Source organism: Numida meleagris, chromosome 2 (genome assembly GCF_002078875.1).
Source record: "Numida meleagris isolate 19003 breed g44 Domestic line chromosome 2, NumMel1.0, whole genome shotgun sequence".
Taxonomy (NCBI): Eukaryota; Metazoa; Chordata; class Aves; order Galliformes; family Numididae; genus Numida; species Numida meleagris.
In genome coordinates, this window is record NC_034410.1 from 105,797,496 (window position 1) to 105,813,668 (window position 16,173).

The 16,173-nt window shown below is 43.2% G+C and overlaps 1 protein-coding gene across 9 annotated transcripts in view; it reads left to right on the plus strand.

The window, feature by feature from the left end:
- Nucleotides 217–16,173, plus strand: part of DTNA (dystrobrevin alpha) — a 177,104-nt gene continuing 161,147 nt past the window's right edge. For 2 of the 9 annotated variants that reach the window (XM_021386440.1, XM_021386445.1), the window contains exon 1: nucleotides 227–412. In XM_021386440.1, the coding sequence (XP_021242115.1) occupies nucleotides 396–412 (17 nt within the window). In that variant the 5' untranslated portion in view covers nucleotides 227–395. Of the gene's footprint in view, nucleotides 413–16,173 lie in introns of all 9 variants that reach the window. The other 7 variants (XM_021386446.1, XM_021386447.1, XM_021386434.1 and 4 more) reach the window with 7 other exon arrangements.

Consider the following 16,173-nt stretch of genomic DNA (forward strand, 5'->3'; position numbering starts at 1 on the left):
TTTTTGTTGGGGTGAAGAGTGTGCGTGGGCTGTGTGTGTTGTGTTGTGTTGTGGGAGGTATGTGCTGTGTATGGAGGGCGAGGTGGGCATGGAATGTCAGCTTGGGGAGAGAGAGAGGAGGGAGGGGGTCTGGGTGCCTGTGATTGGTAAGAGCTCCACAAAGGCATCTGCCAGCAGGACTTCAGAGGAATGTGAAACCAAATCATTTACAAGTTAAAGATAGACGCAGAATACACAGCATCTTGAGCCAGGGCTTAAATTCATCCCTGTCTGCCTGGCTCCTCGCAAAGCTCTGCCTGTCAGCCTTCCTCTATCTCCTCTCAAGACACTAATATTCCTTTAAAAAGTACCATAATTCTGGATTCTGTGGAATTACTTAGGTGGCAAAAGGGATCATGGTGCATACCATAGGGTAAGTAGGAAGATTGCCTTTTGCTGTTTGCTGCGATGATGTCTCTGTACTTTGCTACTGCTTTTGGAGCTCAGTTTTCGGGGCCCCGGAGTTTCTTTAAGGTAGATATTCAAGTAGTGCTTTCCCTCGTGATTTCTTTTCCCCTATTTTCCCAATACAGATGATTATTTGAACTTTATTCTCCAATGAAGGGTTAACTCACGAGGTTTCTTGTCTTGACGTTTTTAGGGAGTCTTTAATAATCTTTCCATTACAATTTTGAGTTCTATTTTCCTATCAGCTGGATTTTGTTATAAACCTTTGCTCTTCATCAGGGAGATGTGCTGCCTCAAATGCTGCTTATTGTTACAAAGTTGAAAAGCAAACTGTTTTCCACAAAGCAGAGAATGTAATCAGTATTTGTTTGCTTGTTTGGCCATGGATTCGCTTACCTGTTATTTCCTTTGTGTGAGTTTAATCGCAACGCAACATTCATTACCTTTAAACTTTTTGTTTGTTTGCTCTCAAACAATGTTCTTGCTTGGCTTTTGGTATTTATACTTTTTTTGCATTTTGGTTTTTACGTTTTCTCTAAACAAAATCAATTTGATCAGTAATTAAAAAATGTATGCATTCCCCTGACAGTCTTTACTTAAGATGTGAGTTTGTGAGTTAAAAGAAGATTCAGACTGCCGTATTCTTTCCACAACTTATCTGAAGTTATTTGAGTATCTAGTGGATTCATCGCTGTATTGATCGATGATATTTTCTGTATACTTCCCAAACATTTCTGGTGAAGTTGTCCTCTTCCTGTGAGCGAAAGGATCAGTAAATATCGGCAACTCGGTGAGAAGCTGGATGTAAAATTTGTTGCCTAGCAAGAACTCACATTGTGAGAGTTTCCTTGAGGTCTGTGTTATGAGAATTGCCTAAGTGGCAGCATCATTTTTATCATGTATTTTGAGCACAAGTGTTGCACATTTGCAGCAGGGATGCTCCTAGCTCTGGTGTTGGTGCCCATTCACCCAAATATGTTCAGCATTCCTGACGTGTCAGTGCTGCCCACGAGGGCCGTAGGAAGTGGGTACTGCCTGCAGGTTCCTGAGACACCGAGCATTTTTGGTTATAGATACGAACGCACAGAGGCTCGTGCAGTGTCATTCTGTGCCTTGCAAAATACGTGCCAGCAAATGAACTAAAATAGAAATGTTTGAAGGAGAGATGATGGATCTGATACGTTTTATTGCCTTTCTTCTGTTTGATTGACTTGATCAACCTGTTGATAAGCTTTCTACAATTTTGAGAAACACCTGGGTGAGCAGATCTGTTGTACTAAGGGACATGGACTAGTGGGGAAATATGGGTGGTAGGTGGGCAGTTGGACTTGGATGATCTTGGAGGTGTTTTCCAGCCTTGGTGATTCTATACTTCTGTGATCTGCTGTGAATTGTTTTCTACGTGGTTAAATCCAGGGGATGAAGGAGAGGGAAATGCAGAACCTTTAGCGGAATTATGGCGAGAAGAGCAATTACAGGACTGAGAAATGCCATTTAAGCTGGTTCTCTGATTGCTGACAATAGTTGGATGTTTTCTTAACTAGTTGGGACTAGTTTAACACTTCAGTCCTGTGCAAAATATCCAGGCCAGCTGGTTCTTACTTTAAGGTGTATCACTGTAATTTTTGTTTTGGTACTGAAGTGGAAGGAGTAGTTTGAGAAAAAATATATATGTTAGGATGTGTAGAAAATTACAGCGGGTCTTAGCAGAGCTGTGGTTGTTTCTGGCTCTTGCGCTGGATTCCTGTGCAACTTTAGGCAAGCTGAGTTTTCTGAGCCCCTCCAAAATGGAAGAGAGTGGTGATACCTTTTTTTCTGAGCTTGTGTTTAGATAGCAGGTCCTATAGGGAACAGGCATTGCCTCTGATAAGTCTTGTACAGTTGACTTCTGTTTTCAGATGGCATCCCCCTCCCCAGGGCTATGGCAAAAACGGGGAGGGAGGAGGAACTCAGAAATTTGGAAGTGGAGGTTCACCACACCTTTCACAACCTTCCTAAACCAAATAAGAAAAATAGACTGACGCTCAGAGGTGAGCAGAAAATAGAATTAATGTTCCATGGGAAATTCCTGAGTCAGTTCAAAATTAAATTGCATTTCCCTACCACAGTTTATTACTTTTCAGAAGCACTGGTTCAGGAGCGTGATGTTCCCTTTTCATTATCTGAGGCCCTTCTCTCATAATTAAATGTCCAAGAGGTGCTGGGGAGCTTCGTCAGAGGGAAACCCGCTTTGTATTGTGGGAAGTGAAGCCTCCAGAAGCACGCAGTTCCTGGAAGAAGTAGGCATCTAAACCAGGAAGAGATGTTCCCAGAATAAGGAGCTGCAATGCAGTGTTGGGTTGACTTAAATATGTTCTGGTGTGGAACCCATCTGAAATAACAGCTTTAATTTGACTTAGTGGTAAAATGGAAAATCTTTAATAAACTGATGTTTTCCCATAGAAAATGTTGATACATTTGGTATAGTTTATATACTGTAGTGTTGGGATGTTTTTCTGAGATGGAGAATCCCTGGCCAGCTTTGATTGCAGTATTAGGACAAATCTGATGTCACCTGTGTTTGATGACCCAGCAGCACGAAGGTGACATAATGTAGATGAGGCAGTGAGCATAGCACATGCCAATTCAACTGCTGCAGCATTGGAGCCTCCTGCTTTGGGGTACTGCAGTTGTGGGGTAGTGCTGCCCTAATGCTGATGTGCTGTCCATCACTAATGTGTGCCATGTGTTCCTGCTCTTAGGAGCTGCCTGCTTGGTGTCACTTGGGAACAAGCCCCGCTTTACCATAGCTAGTAGCATGCTTGCTCTTGGAGCAAGCAGACCTCAGTCTCTCATCTGTTACCATCAGTGTCTTTGTCATGGGAGTTCAGGAAAATCATGCAAGGTGCAAATGGGTTTGCAACATTTCTTTCCTTTAATAAATTATACGATTCTTCCATTGTGAACGCTGCTAAAACCAGTGGCAGGGATGCATATAAGGGTGTTAGATATTTCCTTGCTAGACTCTACAGTTACTGAATATTGCTCCCATTTTCTTTCTGTTGTGATCATTTTTTTCTATTGTACGTCTTTATTTCTAGCCTCATCTTCAATGTTTTTTCAGTGATAATTCTGCTGAAAATTAGGAAAGAGGAGTTTAAGGGCTATTCCCCAAGGTTTCCTGAGAAGATGCTGGCATGTTTCTGAGCTCACAAACACCTGGGAGCCGCTCTCAGTGATATAATTTCCTTTGGGTCCTAATGAATCTACTCCCAGTGCCAGCAGCTAATTTGTTTTGGCAGAATATGACAGGCAGTGCCGTATACAAGGCACCACACTGCAGAAAGCCTCGAGTCTGTAATTTTGTAACTCTGTCATAAAGAAAGAAGACACACAAAACCAAGCAAACCTAATGAAATTACAGTGTCCTGTGTAGCCATGTATAGCCTCAGAGCCCAGGAGCTGCATTTACTGGGATTCCGTGCAAGTCCTGCACTCGCTATTGATCCTGGCTCCCTGAGTATCAAGCAACAGAGCACTTCTTGAGCTAATTATTACTGCAATTATTTCTGTATGAAGTGACTCTACCTGGAAATACAGTGAGACTTCCCACTAATGGGATGCTTAAAAATGCATCTAATTGAAGCAGGGGTAGTTGAGAGAGCGTTTGATACCTAACAGTCTGGAGAAAGCTACCCTCCCTACCAGGGGCTGTACACAAAGCCAGGTTTCTGAACCAATTGTATGGCTTTTTGTTACATTTGGCTATAAAACGTGAACTCACATGTGTGCTCTGAGTAATAAAGAGGGGATGAGAAACCGCTGGGCATGATGAATCTCTGTTTATTAATTTATTTGTGGCGTCTGCTGAACTTAACCTTCCCTGGGGCACAGAAGGGAGTGGAAGGCAGCAAGTATCTGCCCATCATCTCTGATAAATCACGTGAGGGCTTAGCGTCGCCTTGCTTGTGATTGCTCTGAGATCAAGGGATGAAAAGTGGTACCTAAGTTCTTATTTTCTTTTATATCTTCTGTAAGGATAAGACTGCTCTATAAAATACCTCCCTGTAAATTTCTAAGGACGCTTGCACTCAGTGGAACCCCGCAAAGAAGAAAGGAAGTGAAAAAGGAATGACACACAGAAGTCTGTGAGCAAGTAGGCATTAAAAACAATTTATTGACAACTAGTGCCTAATTCTTTCAAGCACAATTAAAGTAAGCACAGCTAAAGCACAGAAAAGTACGTTTGGAGAACCATTGTCCTTGAGTACTCATTACCAAATAACAGCTGCAGACAGAATTAATCTTACCCTTTCCTAATACATTTGTAAAATACACCTTTTAACAAGACTCTAGTTTTTGTTTGAAAATGTGAAGTGAATGCTTCTTAGCAAAAGAATTACAAAATATTTTATATTTTATTATTTTACTATTATTATTATTTTTTTATTTAGCACAGGTGGGACTATCTCCTTTCTTTAGCTTTGGCTTCAAAAATTGTTGAATGTATATACATAAAACATTCAGTCTGAATGCGGTATCTGGTGTGCAGAATTTCACATCAAGCACAGAGTTTAGCAAAGCAACTGGGAAAAAAAACAAGTTGGTGGTGACTTGGTCTAATCCTTGTGCTGTTTAATGTGTACCCACTTTGAAACAGTGTGTTCTCTCTGAAGAGGACGTAAAGCAGATAGGCTGATAATTTTCAGAGCTATTCACCTTTCCCTAAAGTGGAAATAAATTCCTTGTGCCAGCATGGTGGTGGTGGGTTGATGATTGGACTGGATGATGGTAGTGGTCTTTTCCAGCCTCGATTCTGTGATTCTGTACCTGGCAGGTAGGGCAGGAGGCAGGCAGTTTTCCCTGCACAGGACGCACAGAACAGGCTGTTGCCATAAGGAGACCAGTTGTGTCTTTTCCGTGCCCATTGACAAAGGGAAATGGCTGTAACTTGAAGCAAGGAAGGTGAGGTAAGCCCTAGGAAAATGTTGTCTCTGCAGTACACTGCCGGTGGAGGCTGTGGAGGTGCTAGGAATGGCTTTAATAAACATGAGTGTATCTGGCTGTATCTCGCAGCAGGAGGCGGATTACGGATCTTTTCTGGACGTCCTGTGATTCGCTGATACTGGTGATAATCCTGTGCCCGAAATTACTTTCCTATTGCAAACCATGCTTCCTTAATTCTGTTAGGACGGGTCTCCGTGCAGAGCAGGACGGTTTTTGCTGAGGTGCAGAGGCACTTAATCATCGTGTAGTTTCCTCATTTTGAAATGTTCCTTAGGTGAGTAGTTAAGACACAAACAGCTGGCTTTGCATTTCAGCTCAAATACCATCATCCTGAAATACTTGGAGACATCACTCTGTCAGCTGGCACTTGACAAGCCATCCTAAATTTGCAACACGTAATTGGATTCTTAGGATGAAATCCGAGTCCCCTTTGAAGTCATGGATTTTTATGGGGTACAAATTTCATGCTGAGGCCCGAATGGCGTCCACTTGTACGCGCCGGGCTTTGCTGTCCCAGGCAGGCTGCTGCGTGCGGGATGGGTGCGTGGGGGGTGTGAGCATGTCACCCGGTGTGGCCGGCATCTGCGTGCAGAGAGGCCTTTGTGGGTGCGAGGGAGGCTTCACAACGGGCGTTACATCGGGGGAATCAATTACTCTTTTTTTCTTTTTTTTTTTTCAGTTAATGTCAACAAAACTAATTCACACCATCTGGCATAAAAGAGAGTAGAGGCGGTCAGCGAAACAGCAGAACTCATCTTGGTTTTTAAAATTCTGTTTGATGAGACTTCAGGCATTCTGTATTCTCTTCAGTGTAACTTTTTTTTTTCCCCTTTTTTGTTTTTTGGGCGGGTTCTCTCCAAACCTTTTTTATTATTTTGAAAAACCTATAATTTGCATTTAATAGACAGGCATAACTGTAAGTTAAATGTTTCGCTAACTACTGGTTAATGCCCTCTGATGAAATTCGTGCAGAGATGTCTCCAGTTGTTGTGAACTAGAATAGCTCCACTGAAAGTACTCTGGCTTTGTTTATGCCAGTACTAATTCAGAGCAAGTTCACTGATCACAGTGTGACTACTTTAGATTTAGAGGAGATAATTGGAAGTTCATCCTCAGCTCAGTGCTGATCTCCGAGCTGGGAGTTAAAATTTCACGTGTTCCTAATGTATGGTTGTATTTCCACATCCAAATTTCTCTACAGGCTTTTCTCAGCTGTGCAATGATGTGCCCTGTGTATGAATGGTACACGTGTACCCGAGGCTAGAACCAGCCTGCAAGGAAGCACAACACCCGGGCTCTAGGACCACCAATATATCAGTCATTAATAACCTTACTGTGCTATTATGGCTAGCACTGGAAACATAATTAAATCAGAACGACTTGAAACTACCATTAGGGGGAAGAGGACAGAGGAAAACTGTTTCATCCTCACAACATCATGTTTTCATTGACCTACTTACAGCAGGGAAGGAAACGTGTGCCTTCCCATTACAGCAGAATAGGTTTGTTCAGCGATTTTATAATGCAACGGCATAGGAGCCGACTGGCTTTTCTAACCACGCCAGGAGGATTTGGCAGGATGAGTAACATTATTTCACACACTTAGTGCTAAGAAGTGTAAGTTCCTGTCCAAGCCATAATATTATTAACCCAATCAATTTGGCAGAAAGTGCTTTGACTAAGAAAAAAAAAAGACCTGTATTCAGAGGTGAGAGGAAAAAGGATGTGCCTGGAAGTGTGCAGAGAAGCCTTTTACTGGCAACCACATTTCCGTCATCTCCCTTTTCCCAGATGCAGAGCCCCTGCCCTCCCTGAGGCCCCACCATCTTCTTCCCCTTGTTGCTGGGTAGCTCCTGCGGTAGTGAGCTAAGCGAGGGGCATTGGGCCTGCCTTCCTTCCACATTTGCCCCTCAGCAGGTGTAACAGCACACAAGGAAAATCCCAAACGCTCTTGGTCCTTCATAGTGTGCTGTGAGGCAATGGTGGTTGCTTGCGGGGCTGAAGATGTCACAGGGAGCAAGGGGAAAGCTGTATCAGGCCTGGTGGTGTGGGTCTGTGCTTGCTGCAGCCCTCAGCACGTGGTACTGGTGTTTGCTGTTTTATGTCTGGGTCAATAAGCCATCTCATTTTGCAGATAAACACCTGTGGCTAGCCCTTTTCAAGCCAGCCGGGTCACATCCCTCCACAAGGTGTTTTTGATAACTTGGTATTGTCAGAAGCATTAGTCACTGCAGTAGTGGCTTAATAAGTCACAGTAGGAGCCAGCTGGTAATTAACAAATTAAAGATATCCTAGACATTTTCCTCAAATATTTCATGTGTAGCAAAAATAATTAGAGGCAGAGCATTTCAGCTGCTTGAAGCAGCTACATATGTGAAAAACATCTTGCCGTGTAAGGAAATAATTCATTCACAATGGCCAGCAAGGCCTAATTTTGCTGCCATCTCAGGATTCATAGAGCTGTGAAGCAGGGATAAAGCAAATCCTGCCCCTTTTTAACCCTTTAATTCTCTCCTGTTTAACATACTCAAGCCAATGGCTGTCAGCTGCATCTGTCTTTAGGAGCGGCACCACTCCATAGGGCTCAGCTTCTCCCTCTGTGCTTAACTTTTTTTCATGTTAGAAACATTCTGAAGTAGAAGATCATGTGTATGCTCAGGGGTGATAGCCTCTTGGAAAGATGAAATCAACTTGCAATTGCAAGGAGAAACAAAGCCGGTACAAATTATATTAAACCTCTAACCGGGGCAAGGCACTATGGTTTGAATGCAGATGATGATGGTTTTCATTACGTAGGTTAGGGAAAGTACTCTGGAATGCACAAGCTTGCTTTCACTCACTTGGAGTTTCTTTATTTTTTCATCAAATGATGACCAGCTGTTTCAAATTAAGATGCTCTCAATTACCTGTGCTTGACGGGTGAGTGATAGTGCACTTTCATACATATGCCTTCAGTGCTGCTTCAGCCCAGCAGTCCTCGGTCGTCCCGCAGCCTGGCTCTGGGCTGGGCTCTGAGTATGCCAGGCCTTTGACTCTGCTTTTTCTCTGGGACACGATCTGATCTGCGCACTCCAAGGCAGAAGAAGCAGGGAACAGAGTGAGCAATTGGAGCAGCATGATTTCCACGGGTAGGGTGCAGTTAATGCCATCGTGGGAGTTATTGGTACCAGCAGTGGCTTGGAGAAATGTGATCTGCATTTGAAAACTTCCTTCTTGGAGAGAGGAAAAGAACCTGTTGAGAATGTGTATCTTTTGATACAAAGCAAGTACCAGTCTTTGTCAGACAGTGACAGAGATTTTATTCAAGGTTGGGCTTATCGTAGAGGTGTGAAAGGCTGTATGATGCAGTGAAAGACAGGAGGGTCTGCCCCCATAATACCTTTGCTCTTTGCATCATTTATTCAGCTAACATTGTTTGATGGAAGAACACTGGGGATTTCAGAGAATGTGTTTCTGAAGCTTATGAAAAAAAAAACAAAATTCCTTGTGCAATTTCTGTTCAAGTTTTTAGCTTCTTAGGGTCACATTCAGACATTTGGAGTACTTACACTTTTCATTGTTATTACATGGAGGGTAGAGATAGAAAAGAGCTCCGAAGTCATTCACACAAAGTTGTTAACAATGCAGAGCTGTTCTGTGCAGCCTGAGTTCTCTGTTGTTGTTGGGGGTGGCTTTTGCTTTGGGGTTTTCTGGTCTTGTTTTGTACTGGCTGTTGTCTCCTCAGAAGTTTCACTGTTTTTGCTGCGTAACAGTAGAGCGGGAAAGCCCAGGCAGCCCTGGTATCACACCGCATGCAGAGTGCAGTCCTGCTCACCACACGGAGGGTGGCGAGCCCGGTGATCCGAGGGGGCAGGCAGAAGCATGTCAATGTGTTGTGCCTTACCTGCCATCCCACAGCCTTCCTCTGAGCTGCACCGCAGGTACTTCTTACAGTGCTGCCACCAATCCCGGTCCTTCTGCAGACCTGTTGAATGCACTGTGCTTCCCTTGTTTCTGAGTTTCAGGATTTCTGTCCTGAGCAGCCCAAGGGCAGGGCATGGGGCAGGTGACTGCCTGGTTCTGCCTCCAGTGTGTAGTCAGATTGCAGCCAGACACACTCACAGGGACCTGGATGGGCTCCTGCTGTGCCGAGCTGAGACTTGGTGGCTGCAGAGCATCACTGACGTGTCCCTCCCAGCAACAGGATGGTGTGTCCTTCTGTGGAAGCTGGCCCCATAGGGTCTTGCAGGGCATTTGAGCCCACCAGGCATTATAGATTTTACTACAGTTGGAATCAGAGAAAACCTTTCATATTTTCACATCCTTGAAGCCCTTCATCTGCACAGACAGTTGCATAGAATTCACAGTCATTATGTCTTTTTAAACTGGTGTATTAAGATTGGTAGTAATTTTTTTTGTTGTTTTCAGCCTTTGAGTTCATTCAGTTTATGACCTTCACACTTCAAGTTTTGAATTGCCGCTGCCTCTCACAGAAGAGTAGATTAGTGCTAAAGGAAAGGAAAATAAATAGCAGGAAAAAAATATTTTCTTTCTTTAATCTGATGGGTCGTGTTTTCAGGGAGGGTAGGGAGTGGCTTTAATAACCGTCACTCCCCTGCACTGACACTTCTGAAATATTTGCACACTGAGCCTTGTTCACCTGGGAATGAAGAAGGGCGTTCGTCTTGAATCTCCCTTGTTTCTATTTTTGTATCTTTTCTCCCATTACACTGCAGGTTAGTGTTGCTGCAGAGAGGATATACAGAATCCTCAGGGCATTTTAAGCCACAGAGATTTCTTTTTTCTCTAGTTTATTTTAGCAAAATAAGATCCTTGTAGCTGAGGATCAAAGGAGCATTGTGGTATTTGGATATTGCCTTCAGAGCACTGTATTTCAGTACAATCATTCAAAAACAAACTTTGAGTAGATAAAATATGCTTTTTTACCTGCATGTCTTTTATTCTGAACAAGTACCATTTTTATTCCAGCTGTCTAATGTTCTGAAAAATACCTTTTCTTCTGATGTACTTTGCTCATTGCCTCGATCGTCTGAGTCAGGCTTAGGCTGTCCCCTTCCATTTTTATTTTTATCTGATACCTGGAAAGGTGAGAGCTAGACTGTGAGTTGTGTGAGGGGTCCAGATGGCTGAGTAATTCCACAAAGGCTGCTGCTCACTTGTCAGTCACTGCACTCAGGACTTACTTTTGCTAAGATAAATGCTACAGCCCCACGACTGAACAGTTTGGTTCAAAATGCAGGTGGCTGAGCTGGCAACGCACTTGTTTTGTAGCTTGGAACGCTGTCAGTATGACCTGGAATCCCCACCAGGCTGCAGGGCAACAAGAGCAGCAGTTCTGCTGGAAGTTGCTCGAAGCTCTGCTGACCTTACGCCCACAGAGTGCTTCCTTTTATTTCAAAGAGCCATGCAAAATGTCCTTCCCAGCCACGGCCTCAGTGTCCTCCCTCCCTCAGGCAGCAGGTGGCTGGACGCTGATGTGCCGCATCTGGCACATTTTGCAGTTGTTTTCTGCTTCTTGATGATGCAGGGATACGGACTGGAGGTTGTTTCAGCTGCCCTGGCTGCTCCTCTGCTCCCTGAAATAAAGTCTGCCTGCTTTAGGTATTAGGATTTGCTGAGGTTGGTTCTACTACTGAGCTTACTGTATTCATAGGATCCCAAACACTACGTGTACAAATCCATGCTGACTTCTTGTAGCAAGTATCTCGCTGCCTGTGGGAACCCAGGCACGTATACATGGGTAGTTTTGAAGCAGTGCTCATGGTGATACGTGCAAGCTTCTTTACTCAGCCTTTTCATTTGGATGTAGATTTCTGTGATCAGTTGCTAGTATGAAAAATCCAGTCCATCCTGTTCAGAATACACATGTTTATTCAGACCATTGTTAAAGCTCATGCTATTATTCATGCATGCTTTTTGCTTCCATGTAAGTTTTATTTTACTTTGATCTTCCGTAGTGCCCGACATGCTTTTAGAAACCACTTCCCCACAAACTGTTATTTCGCTGTAATTATAAAAGAACATGCATATAAATCACAAATGAGAATATTACCCAACTGGATGTTCCTAGAAACAGGAGAGCACTTATGTGCAATACAATACATTAATCATGTATAAGGATTCAGCTATTAACTGAATTCGTTTAATACAGTACATTCAGTACCAAGATTATGTGAAAAACCTTCTCAGGGAAAATGTTTATGGGCTTTTGAAATGGTCCTATCTTTTTTTTTTTTTTCCTTTAGTTTTCTTGACTTTCCATCAGCACACTTGTTACAGATTTGAAAATGAAAAGCTCAAATATACTAGTTTGGGTGACTCCAAGTTAAGTTGCCTCTTGAGTATATTGGTGGAGGTGTATATATGTATATACATTCATGTGTATGTTTATGTATCTGTACACATGTGGGATAGTATATTTTGGACCAGTTTCTCCAAGCTTTTCTCTTTAAGGGAAGCTCACAGTGCATTTGGTGCTGTTTTGTTTCAACAGGACTCCTCGTGGGCAAGGAGTTTGCCTGCTGGACACATTCACAGTGCAGATCTGTGGTCATTGAAAGGGCGTTTCTCAAATGAACTCAACTCTGGTAAATCAAGTGAGCTATCATTCCTTTAGAAGGCGTTATCCCTTGGGTTGGCTTCAGGCTTACATATTTCTAAATGTCACTGATAAAACAAAGCAGAAGGAATGTAGAAAGCTTCAAGTAACCTTGCTTTGAATTGCCCATTTGAAGGCAGTTCCTTGTGCAGTTCCTTTTTTGCAGTCCTTTCCCGGGCTGGCAGGATGTACTCCAATGCCAACGCCAAGCTGAGGAGCTCTGTTAGCACCACGTGAAGCCCCAGCAGCTGCTGGAGCTGACAGCAAGCCTCCAGGAAGCAGCTCGGAAAGCGGAGAAGCTTGGTATATCCGTGTAGCCCATGAATGTCCCACCACCTGCACTTGGCACAAGTGCCACGCAGGGAATGAGACAAGAGAGCTTTGCAGCACTTTTTGGAGTTTGAGGCTAGCGGGGTCTAGTCTGACTCTGACCAAGGTTATTACTGTTGTTATTTTTAAAAGACCCCTCACCACCAGGCATTGGTGCAGAGCACCCTTCTGCTTCCCTGGTCTTGTCCTAAGCTCCTGGCTTTGGAGTGGTGACTGTACAAGGGACTGTGGTTATTTTAAAGAATGTTTAAAGCTCTGCATTGATAGAATGTAGGTTACAGCCTGGGTCACTTTGGGTCACTTTAAATTCTTGTATTGATTTAGGAAAAAAATCAGAAAAGAGAGGTGGTTTGGGGATGAATAGCCACGCCTGATTATTTAGCTTTTAAATAAAGAGTGGGGTTTTCCTGAAACTGGAGAAAGTGGCAAAAGCAGCAGGAGATAACACATCTACCACTTGTAAATTATCTTCTATCTAAAGTGCTAAAGTTTGAGCAAAAGACATTGCAGTTCTCTTTGGAAGAAAAGTCTGTTTAATGAGTAGCTGGTTCTCACCTAAATCCTTTCCCACTGGAAAACACATCAGTTGTGATGCCTGTAGCAGTATTTAGAGCAGCAGATATATTTAAATCTGAGTTACCCTATTGAGATTTGCATAGTGAAACTTTGCTAGAACCATCCCATGACTAGCAAGTACAACACCATGAGAACTTTACCATTTAAGCCAGGTGTTCTTTGGCTCCGGTAGTTACCCGGGCCTCATTCTGTGGCCAGAAACCCAGCTGGTTTGTGCTCTGTGCATCCGGATAGATCTGTAGAGATTCCTCTGCATCTCCCTTCTCTATGACCCCTCCATAGAGCAAGGTGCTGCACTTGAGTGCCCCTCACAGCCTCTGTGATTGATGGGAGATGACAGAAGAAGCGTGTTTCCTCTTCTCACCCAGCAGGCAGCACTCCTGTCTGAGGGGTTAAGGAAAGAAACCCACACCTTCCTGACGCCCTGTTGTCTGCTTTCCTGATGGGTTTTGGGGAAAGGATGCCCATTCATTCATAACTTCATTCATAAAATAACCCCATTTCATGCTCTAGAAATAGAGCAGTAGTGGAGGCTGCATTGCACACATAAAGCTTTCAGAGCTTTGAATGTAGTGTTACCATTTGTGTCTGATTTTTGGAGATGCTGTGCAGCTGTATCTCTGAATGAAATCCACGGAAACCTTACACAGGAATCACATTGTTACGGGGTAACTATCTTTACCAAGTCTGTCCTGTCTTGCTGTCAGTGGCTGCTTTCTGGCTCTAGCAGCTCACCTGGCTACTAAAAACAGACTCCTTATCTTTTGTCTTTTATTTATTAAATATTGTACTTGTAATTTGCCCTCGTTTTATGCTGTCATGCAATTCATGATCTGGAACAGCAGTGGTTCTCCTGACCCTGTAGAAAATTGATGAGTAGAATTACTCAGAAAGTAATCTCTACTGGAAATCTTATTACAAGTAAAATTCAACTGGTTATTACAGAATTGATAGTCCTGTTCATTGACCTGTCCAGGGCAGAATGGAAGGTCAACTGAACATTGAACCCTTGGTAAAAAAGTGTCACTTCATATTAGTATGACAGTCCTAAGATAGGATCACACATTATTAAAGGTAAGAGGTGCAAAAACCCACTTACAAATGTAAAGCAGCGTCCTATATCAGAATGATTATTGAGCAAAATGTTCACAATATCATCTTCCAAATGACAGCTCTATCTATCTATGATTCATCATGAAGTGAAGAGTTTCTGGTGTTCCAGTTCTTTTGACCTGACATGAGAACTTTACGGCTTAACTTTCTGACCCTCACAAGTTAAATGCATTATTGCAATTCTAAATCTAGTCTTTCCATGCCTAAACTGAAGATACATTATTACACAATGAACAGTTAAACATTCTAGGGGGTTCCTGGTAGTCAACAGGCAGAGCTGAGCCGTAGTACTGACTATGCTGTCACTGCTTGGCTCTGGAAATGCTCCTTTGCTGCCTCTGAAGAAGGTTCTGTTTTGCTCCTCTTTCTCTGAAGGTTGGTTTGTGTAAAACCTGCTCCAGATTTCGTTTTGGCACGCAAATAGAATTGCATGCTACTTATCTGGGTATCCTCTTTCTTGCATCTAATACTAGCACACATCTCAGATTTCTTTTTCATCTGCAGAAATATGACTGATAATTTTACCGTAACAGCCTGGGTGGCTCCACTCATGTTTAGGTGGCGCGTTTGGCTCGCCGTGGCCTTCAGGCACATGACCTTGGGAGAGGCAAAGGCTATTCATGCTGCGAAAGGCCTCTGTGTGGGTATGATATGTGTGGGCATGTGTTTCATATAACTTTGAAAGGGCGTGACAGATAGACAAACTATCCTTCTTTGTCTCTCACAGCCCAGACTGGCCACAAGACAGTTCTTCTGGACACGTTTGAGTTCAGCTGGCAGCTCTGCCGCCTTTGAGCTTCCCTTCTTCTCTTTATTTTTCTGTGTATTATCAGCTGACTGGAGGGCAGTTGATAATATTGTCTGTGATAAACAAAACACATAAAGTCCTAAGTATGTAATAGCACTGCCAATTAGGAAGGTTGCCCAGCAGCTCACATTGTAGTACCCTGTTTTTCAGGGTGTTCTTGAAACTTTTAACATTTGAGATGAATTTTTTCAGGGCAGCTGCTTTCCTCAGCTTGAGTATTTTTGGAATATTTCAGCTTAAGTGATTCAGTAAGACTGAGAACAAAGCTAGCGTAAAAATAAGGTTTTTTTTCATGTTAAAAGAGAACCTCAGATACAGTCTTTGGTATGCTTCAGTATTCCTGTACTTTGGAGCAAGGATGTAAACTTCAGTAGACTGACCCCTTGACCTTTGTGTGAGGAGCATTTCTGTGGTTTGTGCAAATGTGCCCATGTTTGGCCTGTATACTAGCCCTTAAGGCGATGAAACTCACGCATGCTGAGAACTGGTGAAGATGAAGATCTTTGACAGATCTAGCTCCTCCGCACAGGCTGGGGAGCCTCTGTCCCTTCTTCTAGCACCCAAAGCACTTGTGAGTCCATGACCACCTGGCAGATTTTCTGCTGCATTTGTCTTCATGTGGCTTAGGGAGACAGAGAGCTGCTCAACCAGGAGATGAGGAGTTGAAGATTGCATCTATAGATCTTACACATGGAGAGGATGACGCAATGTGCAACCTGAACTTTGGCATCTCACAGCTCTTAAATGCAGAGGCTGCTGAACCAAGCAAACATAACATTCTTGTTACCTAATTCCTCTGGAATAATTACTGTATATAATGTGGCATTGAGAACAGCTCCAACCCAAGATCTCGGAGTGCTTACAAGCTTCACATATTACCCCATGAGGTAGGTGTAGCACACTGAGGACCGCATAGCCTGGAAGGGAGCAGTTGCAGGGCAGGATGGGGCTATGCTGTGCAACGGATGGAGGAGGGCAAAGGATCGTTCCTATTCCCGGGCAGTACAGTCTCAGGAGAGAGAAAGGGTCAGAGTTCATTTCAGTGTTGGTTTATGAAGAACTGCTTTTCAAAACTTCTAGGTTTCTACCATACTGCCAAGCATTGGTTAAACAGATCTCACAGGGAAAAAAAGCCAAACACAATGAAAACAAATACATGAGCAATTTGAAACCTTGGTTACAGAATATTGGCCAGTATTGAGAAGAAAATAATCCTCCTGTCATCGTTATGCCTCATGTTAGGAGCACATCTCTGCTCTGTATTTATTTTTTGTACTTCTTTAGTGATCTCCCTTCAGGAAAAAACTTTTGATTG